Below are 9,685 nucleotides of genomic sequence, written 5' to 3'. Positions count from 1 at the left end.
TGCGTAAAACATCCTTTTGCATCCGACGTGGCGGGAGGAGAGCGCGCAGGTTATTTCTCACGCTGCTTCTCTAGCAGATATCTGTCAGAGTCCACATACACGAGTCCTCTCTGCTGCGGGGGATTTGGGCTTCTAAAAATCTGGTGCGTAAAAGGGAAAAAAGCGCTCGAGTCAAAGTTTGTGATTCAAAGACCCAAAGCCCACCCAGGCTCAGATCGATGACTTGAAATCCATTTTCTCTTCAATATCTCGATCCGTTTTCTGTCTCGAGTTCACCCACATGACGGCTCCGTGTCTCCTCCGGGGCGTGCGTAAAAGGGCTGGGTTTCTGGAGCCAAACATGCGTCCAAATCTGATGTAAAACTCTGACAGCTCCTGACCTCGCGGCCGCAGCGCGTCTGCCGCACCGCGATTAGAAAAAAAAGTGATGTCACGCGAAGCCACAAGGGGACCTGGGATTTACCAAATACCTTCCAGTTGAGCAGGAGTCCTGCCAAGTAAGGGACAACCTCCTCCTCCTCCTCTCTTGCTCCTCTTTCCAGCGGCGACAAGTGCAGAGAATCGACGGAGGAGAATTGAGCAAATTATCTACTTTTCCGCGCTCCTTCCTGGACGGTAACGATCGACCAGGTCTCGGCTCTCCGCACGCCGTTATCGAGCGAACCGCGGCCGCCCTGATTGCCATCAATAATCGGGGGGAACGGGGCCGGCGATTAGGAGGGGGGTTGACCGGTAGATGATGCCCTTTCCTGCGGGCCGGTGAGGAGCAGCACCGACCCCCGGCTTCCCTCCAGCCGCCTCTTGTTGTTCTTGTTGTTGTTGTTGTTGTTGTTGTCGCGGCGCGGTTGATGCGGAGGTGATGGACGGTCCTCTCCGCCGCCCAGCGGGGATCCTCAGCTCCCCCTCGGCTTCTGGGAGCCAGCCCGCGGGCTCCGACATGCTCACCTCCGGCGGCAGCAGCAGCAAGCCGCTCGCTTTCTCCATCGACCGGATTATGGCCAGGACGCCCGAGCCCAAGTCGATACCGCTCCCCAGCTGGTTCCAGCCCTCTCCCGTGGGGAAACCCGACGTCTGTCCGTCCTCGCTGCATTGTATGATCCCGCTGGTGCCGCTCGGGTACGAGCCGGGCCACCGGCTCAGCATCACCGGGCTGGATGCGGGCCACTTCGACGCGTCTTCTCTCGCCGCGCCCGCAGACTTTTTGGGCTTTGGGTTGAACTATAAGAACCAGCAGGAGGACTCTGCTGTGAGCCAAAGCGCCGGCCAGTACAAACTGTTCAGACCCCGGGTGGTGAACCAGTCCTCTTTCCCCACCATGGGCACCGTGTGCTACCTGAACTGCAGCGGGGACAGCGGTGCGTGTCCCCCGCCGGCCATGGTCAACCTGCACCCGATGGCCTCATACCTGCTCACCGCCCGGCACAAAGCCTTCATGGCGGAGAAAAGCAAGCCGGGCCTGCAGCAGGCCGGGGAGCGGTACCCGGTGTCCGGCGTGCAGGCCTTCAAGGAGCTGTCTCAGAGCCAGATCCAGCACTACATGAAGGAGCGGGACCAGATCCTCACCGACAAGATCTTCAAGGGCTCTGCGGCGGCAGCGGCCCGGCTGAGCGGCTCCTGTCCCGGCAGCAAGCCCAAAGTTTTCACCTGCGAGGTCTGCGGAAAGGTGAGTCCAGCAGCTGGAACCTGGAGCAAAGCGGCTCAGTGAGAGCAGAGCAGAGGCTTCAGTTCAAAGTCCAGATTAGAAGAGCAAATCCGCTTCATTCAAACCGTTTTTGGGATAATATTATTCACATTTGATCAGGTTTGGTATCAGCTGCACGCCATTAAAAACATTAAATTGATCTTAATTCCATGTAGTTTAGAGGTGAAGAAGAGAAACATTAAATAAATGCGTCCAATAGGAAAAAAACATGTTTGTGTTCTGAAGAAACTACAAATGACGCGACGTGATTACAATTAAAATAAGACTAATTCTGACTGTTTTTAAGAAGAATTTAATTCCTTTTTGACATTTAATGTTTGCTGACAAATACTGAAACAAAACCTTTATTTTTTTTTAATTTTATTTCACACTTTTTCAGGATGTTCGGTTTTTCAAAATTAGTTGTTTTGATTATAATAATTGTATTTTTTTTTGTTCTTATTCGCGCTTTATTTTGTTCATAAGAGGCTTTTTTCAAAGCTCTTTTCTCTTTTCTTTCTTTTTTTTTTTAAACTGACGCGAATAAAAACGCTGGAGGCTCAAATCTTTTTCTCACCGTCAGTGAACGCAGCGGAAGTGTTTTACGCCGAAAAGCTCGTGAACCTGCAGCACGTGAGCAACATGAATTAAAGGTTATTAATTTCTGATCATGATTTATCAAAAACTCCAAATATTGTTGAGGGTGTCGCGCGCTGTGCGGGTCTACGTGCTGATTCCTGCGTTTTAAACGACCCTTTAAATGTCGTCAGAGTCCATTAACAGAAAAGCTTTAATTACCTTCAACAGACTCGCTGATGATTAAAGACCACGCGATTTCCTTTCCTTCATTCATTTTGGCTTTAATGGGAAAGACCACAAGCCACTTAATAAACCTTAATAATTATTATTAATTATTCTGGACAACAGGCAGATTAAAGGTGGTCAAAGGTTTTTTGAAGATAAATGATGTGAAAGTTATTTTAAGGAAAACGTGGGCGTGAAGGGAAATACTGATGACGCGTTTAATGCTTTTATATCATTATTATTGTTGTTGTTGTTGTTGTTGTTGTTATAATATTGTTTTTGTTTTGTGCTTGTCCTCCAGGTGTTCAACGCGCACTATAACCTGACCCGCCACATGCCCGTGCACACCGGCGCGCGGCCCTTCGTGTGCAAAGTTTGCGGGAAAGGCTTCCGGCAGGCGAGCACACTGTGCCGACACAAAATCATCCACACTCAGGTGAGCGGGACGAGGACAGGTGTCAGGTTATCAGCTGAGGAGAGAAGTTTATGTGTTTTTTTTTTTAGTTATTATTTTAATGTGATTGTTTAGTTTGAATTGAATTTTGGTGTCAAAATAAGAGATTTGATCACTGGCACCTTTATTTATTTCTCTGTTTATTTATTGTTGTTCGTTTATCCAAATGAATAAAAATAGATTTTTTTTTTAATTTTACAAAAAGAAAAGATGAAACGGTCATTGTCAGAACACACTCATCACTCTGACTCTTCCTGTAAGAAAAGAGCTGTCAATCAATGTGAAAGCGAGATCGGTTTCCAATCAGAAGCTGTTGTATTTGTTGTGGGCGGGACCTTTTAATGAGACATTTAATTAGAGGAGTGTGTGATGAGGACTGATCTGCTCTAGAAATGTCTCTTAAAGATCAAAGATGATGAAGCGAAATCAAGCTGAACTGAAGGAGAGTGATGAAGAGCCTGACCTCTTCGTCAGCCTCCACCCTGTTCGTTGTGTTTGAGCTCCTCCTGTGGCTTCACCCTCACACTCCATTCATTCAGAAAAATCCCCGAAATGTTCACGCTAATGTTTCTGCAGCGCGAGAGAGAAAAACCCCCTTAAAACACCTGGACAGGTGAAGCCATGAAGATCGACGTCACAGTAAAATTCAGGAAATGTTTCCGTCAGATGGGAAATTTTCCCCCCGATTAATGTTTTTTTTTCCTCTTCACTTTTCCAGGAAAAACCGCACAAGTGTAATCAGTGCGGGAAAGCCTTCAACCGCAGCTCCACCCTCAACACGCACACGCGCATCCACGCGGGATACAAGCCGTTCGTGTGCGAGTTCTGCGGGAAAGGATTTCATCAGAAAGGTGAGCGAGAGCGCGTGAGAGTGATCCACTTCGAGCCTTTCAGAGACAAGTTTGGTATCATGATCATTAATCATTTAACGTCTGTTTAGGTCTTGATTTTTGTGATCTGCCAAAATCAACATTTTGACTTTTCTGCATAATGTCTGTTCATGTAATAATAATAATAATAATAATAATAATCTGCTGTGATTTTTTCCTTCCCTTTAAACCGAAGGAAACACTCGGGTTCACATCTCAATCTAAATGCAGCTGCTGTGTAAAACAACATTTCTACAATTAATACAAATCAGATCTTAAAAAGCAGCAGAGCTCTTCGAAAAGCTCCTGCAGCACGAGACAAAACCTCATTTGATGAATATTGATGCTTTTAACACACCGAGCAGGGCTGGAGGAAGTACTCAGAGCAAGTAAAATTTATAGTACCACAGTGTAGAAATACTCTCCTATGAGTAAAAGTCCTGCATTTGAACGTGAAATTCTGAGGACTCTATTTTTATACTCTATTATTTTCTCTCCCTAAAACTGAACGAAAGCGCCGAAGCCTTTTCAGCTCCTCTCTGAGTTTGAAGCTCAGTTTGGATCAGATTCAGATTTTTTTTCGACTAAATATCTTTAAATTTAAAGCGTCCTCACAGTACTGATGATTTCGTGCAGGAAGCTAATGTGTGTGCTCAGAATAATAGTTTCATTCTCTCTAACATGTCATCTTAATTTACTGAATACGTCCTCTTGGTTCATGGTCCTTTCAGGGGACTTCATTTGGCCTCCTGCTGCTCTCGAGCAGCGACATTAAAACAGCATCTTTATTAACTTAATTCTGCAAATTCTTAAAGGTTTCTGAGAGCTTGATGATTTCTGACATTGGTTTTACTCTCAGACTGCGGCACACGTTGCTTTGAGCTTTCTGCTTTACTGATGAACTCCACACTGAGCAGGAAGCACCAACAGAACTTATTTATTCTTCATCAGACAATTTGATAAAGCTGAATTAAAGTCCGGCACGTTTAGTTTCAGGGTCCCAACCTGAGGGTCACGAGGTGATTAACAGGAAATAAGAGTTTTTAAAATTGTTTTATTGTGAAAGGATGCATCGTTTGCTCTAAAAACTATTTCAGTGGAACAGTCTGTGAAGACTTCCTGTTTGAAGATCAACACCCTGAGACATGAATTTGCTTTGAAGGATCAAACGGCTCAGACGCTGACTTGAAGGCCGCGTACCGTTTCGGGTTTCTCTCTGAAAGTGAACAAAGTGTCAGAGCGCGTCGGCTTTTCTTCCTCTTCCTCGTCCTGATCTGACTTCTCGTCCTCTGACTTTGTGCAGGAAACTACAAGAACCACAAGCTGACGCACAGCGGGGAGAAGCAGTTCAAGTGCTCCATCTGCAGCAAGGCGTTCCACCAGGTGTACAACCTCACCTTCCACATGCACACGCACAACGACAAGAAGCCCTTCACCTGCCCCACCTGCGGAAAGGGCTTCTGCAGGAACTTTGACCTGAAGAAACACATCAGGAAGCTGCACGACCCGGCCGGCCCCCAGTCGCCCCTGCAGGCCTGAACGCTGACTCTGACCGAAAAACACATCGGGTCGCCTCGGACCCCCGTCAGGCCTGAACCTTCAGTCCTCGTGTGCCAGATTTAGAGCCCTGCGAGTGTTGGCGGCAAGATTTAGTTTTCTTAAATTAGGAACCTGTTTGTGTGCTTTGTCACCCCAAATTAATAACTCAGAACCAGCAGTGACGTCTTTTAATTGATAATTGGTGCCTGAAAACCAGTAAATCTGCAGGCTTTATTCTGCCGTTCAGCAGTTTTAAATTCTGACCATTTTCACACTTTTAAGGCCATAAAAAATCAACGCGCAGAGTCAAATTCACGGCTTTTATTGGGGTGAATCTGACGTTTACGTTGCCAAAGCAAGTGTGACATAAAAACAACAGGAAAAAAAACTTAAAGAGAAGAGCTGTGACCCCTGTGACCTTTTCTGGTCTGAACTCCAAAAACACTTTATCCTACACTTCCCAGAATGCAGCTGGATCGTGTCTTTTGATTAGACCGTCCCTGTCGGGGACACGACCAGTTTGTAACCTTGGTTTTCTGTTGTAAATTTGTCGTCTCCAAGACGAAGGTGAGAGGACCCCGATGACATCACTGTGATGTCATAGTGACATCATCAGGGTTATTTTCTCCACCCAGTCACTGACGACGTTATGCAAGTGTTCTCACAGGCTGAGGACGTTCACTAATAAACAGATTTTGAGGCGTAGAATTGGCAAAGTGCCCCTTTAAATGTGGACTGACACAGATGTCGTCCAATCGTGGGGTTTAGGGGCGGTCCCTTCTGAAATGTATGATAACAGGTCGTTGAGCCTCAGTATTTCCCGGCCCCGCTGAATAACGACCCATTTTTACATTAAACAGTGAAATCCGGCATATTTTGTCTCATTAGAATTGATTTCAGTCCTTGTTTGTTAAGTTTGGGGTCAGTTAAGCTCCGGTAAAATGTTTCTGATGAGGTCAGTGTCTGTTCCTGCGAAAAACGGTCATTTCATGTGTACAAACTTCTCCTCGCCGCCCTGAATGTGACCCAGAAGAAACACTCAAGGAGACCCCGTCCTCGACTCCTGCAGTCGCTTCTCAGGCCTGTTGACCCAGAACTTGACTCCTCCCCTTGAACTTGACCCCGCAAAAGCCATCAGGACACTTCCTAACCCCCCCAGGCCCTGCAGTGGACCCTCAGACCTGACCTGACCCCTGACCTCTGACCCCTCCGGCCCAGACGCCGGCCTGAAACTGACAGGAGAAAACCTCCCGACGGGCCGCGACGCGTCTGTTGTAGGAATGAGGACGTTTCACAGAGGATGGACTGAACTTCAGCTTTCCTGCCCGCTGACTGTTAGTCAGTTACATTTTAATGGTGGCTAATTATTCTACCATTAGTCATCAGTGATTATTAGTTTCCATTATTCTTTCAGTTGCATCTCAGGATGTGAGATTGATGAACTCTGAGACCAGAGGTGCTGCAGAGGTGAAACGACAACACACGACTCCTGTTTGACCAGATTTTATTGTGAAAAACTGGATTTTATTTCAACATTTTAAAGCACAAATCTGATGATATTCGTTAATAATGTCAACAAATCTCACACACACACACACACACACACACACACACACACACACACACACACACACACACAGCCCATCCTTATGACATAAATACTCAGTAGAGCACCAAATGTGGATTCATCCGCTGCTGAAAATAGTCCCCACAAACGCTCTGTTTGAGTAACGTTTGATAAAAACCACAGTGAGCGGCTGTTTTAATAACTTTCAGAGCCTTTTCTTTTTAGGGGAAACTATATATTTGTGAGGTGTTTTTAAAGATTTATTATGTCCTCCAAAGCAACCAATGGGCTTTGAGCTGCAAGCCACAGACAGGAAGTAAGACAGTATTGAGAGACGGGCCGACGCTTTGTTGGCTTTTGTTTTTTATGGCACCTGTTGACAATAAGAAAACACAGACCGACAGCAGATTTGTACTTTAACGTGTTAGTGACATAAATTCACAGCATTCGTGACGGCAGGAACAATCAAACTGGTATTTTTCAGAACTTGATTGAACATTTCTCTCTGATTTGTCTAGAAGTTTGCTCAGTTGTCATCAGGTGACCCAAATATGGGACCTGGGTCACGTGATGACGGCGTGTGTCATATATTTCCAGCTGTTGACTCTGCAGACTGTTCTCACGGCCTTAATGGGGCAGCAGTGTTGGATCTGTAGCCTTTATTACAACTTGGGCTTTATTTTTGTAGTTTTATCCATCATTTCTCTCAATAATAAGAATCATTTACTGACTGTTCAGAGCTGAGGTCTGGGTACAGTGTTTGAAACTGAGGTCTGATGAGTCCAGAAACACAAAGTCGGACTCTCAGACTGATTGGAAACAAACCAACAATAGTTATTAAAATTATTTTCCCACCGTGTTTAGAGACCCTTGCTTCAGCTCTGACCCACTCTGCTTGCCGTAGTTGTCAGACATGCATCCCAGCAGGTTTCCTTTTTGTGCCGTCACCATGTTGTTGTTATCACTGATGGAAAATAGGGTTCAAACTATGAAAAATAAGACTCGAGTTGTTCTAAAGCAGAAATATCCTGCTGGAGTACGGATCCACGTGGACTCACCTCTCCATCTCTGGTCTGCCTGACGGGGGAAGACCAGCTGAGGCTTTTCCCCGTCGCTCTGTTGTTATATTTGATTTCAGTCTCAGGATTATTGTAAAAAGAAGTGTTTTATGATATTTATTTTAAATTGTACCACTGTTCTAAAAAAGGTTCTTGTCACGGTGAAGGTTCGTTTCTTTCAGGCCTCCTGCTGCAGATGCTTAGCAAGGAAAAAAGAATAAAATCAACTGTGTGTGATCACGTCTTCAAAACACGTTCGAAGTATTCAGCTCTGAATATTCAACAAGATATGTCGACTGCATATTAGCTTAAAAAAGGAAAAACATAAATAAATACATTTTTTATTGATACGCTGGGGATCTGCTTTGAGTCTGGTTTCAACATTCAAGATTTATCATGTAGGAAAACAGATTTTTTTTCAAAATAAAATGACGAACACTGAGAAAAAAAGTACATTTAAAAATTATATTTTTTAACACTACGATCATGAATACAGACAAATCTCCAAATGCATAGAAAAATACCAAAAAGAACATAAAATACCAGCAAGTTATCCACACAAGCAGAAGATTTTAGGCTACAAGCACATTTACATTTCTGTCAGGAAAAAAAAAAAGAAGGGAAATTTAGGATAAAAATACTCAACAAAGTCATGCAAATTTGACTTAATGAGTGAAAAGAAAGAGATGCTGAGACAAAATTAAGTCATTATGGCAACGACAAATCTTTTATTATTATTATTATTCTATGTCAAAATTAGGAAAAACTAAATCAAATGTATTATTTTTTATTTAAAATTGTGTCAAAGTGAAAAGTATTAAACCACGTGAATCAGCAGCGTGATAGTAAATCAGATTTATGACAAGATTCTGCGAAGTTATGAGATTACATCTTTCAAAAAGAATATTTTTCTTCTTTTTATTTATTTATTTTGGCAGAAAGCGTCTTCCGTACCGCTCACATGTTTAATGAGAATACTTAAAGACATAAACAAGCGCAGTGTGTTTGGAAAGAAATACCAGCTTTTAGTTTCAGTGATTTGTCCCTTCGTGAAAATAAACTGTGGATATAATTTAGAAAAAAGATGAGAAGCTCTGGATCAGCCTGAAGGAAGATAAACACTGCTGATTATTACAGGATGAGTCTGAGAAGCTTTTTGTTGCTCCGTCCAGTTTAAATAAAGTTTGTTGTTTATTTATTTTCTGTCATGAGCTCAGGACACTTTGATTTATGGATATTTAACATAAACCTCTAAAGGAGTCTTTCCACAGTATTTTAAGTTGAGGGTGGATCCAGGTGTGCTCCTTCACGTGCAGCTTTCACGTTTTTCCGGTTGCTTCGTCATCATGGTGCGACGGGCCGAGCAGGAGGCCGCTCCTCAGCTCTGGACGCCGATTGGTGGAGAGGCTTCAGTGCTGTACAGATGAGAAGCGTTCTGCAGGCTGCGCGTGCTGTGCTGTGGCAGAGCGGCTCGCGGACAGGTCTTCTTTGAAGTGGACGCTCGTTTTTGACCTCGGGCAGCTCTAGCGGGCGGTCTAGCGAGCTGGGAGTTTGACAATGTGTCGTCCGCTTTCCGTCACTTTCTGTGGAGTAAAAACAAATCCAGATATGCGTGTTTACCTTTGAATGATCGCTCTTAATGTAGCACCGCCCACACAAGATGCGCCGTCAACAAAAACAAAGTCAGCATTGTCCTGTTTATCTCTACAGAGA

The 9,685-nt window shown here is 44.4% G+C and overlaps 1 protein-coding gene across 1 annotated transcript; it reads left to right on the top strand.

The window, feature by feature from the left end:
- The first annotated feature begins 319 nt into the window (after positions 1-319).
- Positions 320-8,278, top strand: fezf1 (FEZ family zinc finger 1). Its single transcript, XM_076733413.1, has 4 exons — positions 320-1,663; positions 2,787-2,921; positions 3,658-3,790; positions 5,112-8,278. Exons 1-4 carry the CDS (start codon positions 860-862, stop codon positions 5,345-5,347), a joined length of 1,308 nt encoding a protein of 435 aa, XP_076589528.1. The 5' UTR covers positions 320-859; the 3' UTR covers positions 5,348-8,278.
- Positions 8,279-9,685: the final 1,407 nt, after the last annotated feature.

This window comes from Chaetodon auriga, chromosome 6 (assembly GCF_051107435.1).
Source record: "Chaetodon auriga isolate fChaAug3 chromosome 6, fChaAug3.hap1, whole genome shotgun sequence".
NCBI lineage: Eukaryota > Metazoa > Chordata > Actinopteri > Chaetodontiformes > Chaetodontidae > Chaetodon > Chaetodon auriga.
The sequence above is the reverse complement of the archived record's forward strand: the minus strand, read 5'-3'. Positions and strand labels throughout refer to the sequence as shown.

Excerpts from the sequence above, each read along its gene's own strand:
- fezf1 (XM_076733413.1), top strand. The coding sequence starts at position 860 with ATGGACGGTCCTCTCCGCCGCCCAGCGGGGATCCTCAGCTCCCCCTCG. Across the intron at positions 1,664-2,786 it reads CCTGCGAGGTCTGCGGAAAG|GTGTTCAACGCGCACTATAA; the intron begins GTGAGTCCAGCA and ends CTTGTCCTCCAG. Across the intron at positions 2,922-3,657 it reads ACAAAATCATCCACACTCAG|GAAAAACCGCACAAGTGTAA; the intron begins GTGAGCGGGACG and ends TCACTTTTCCAG.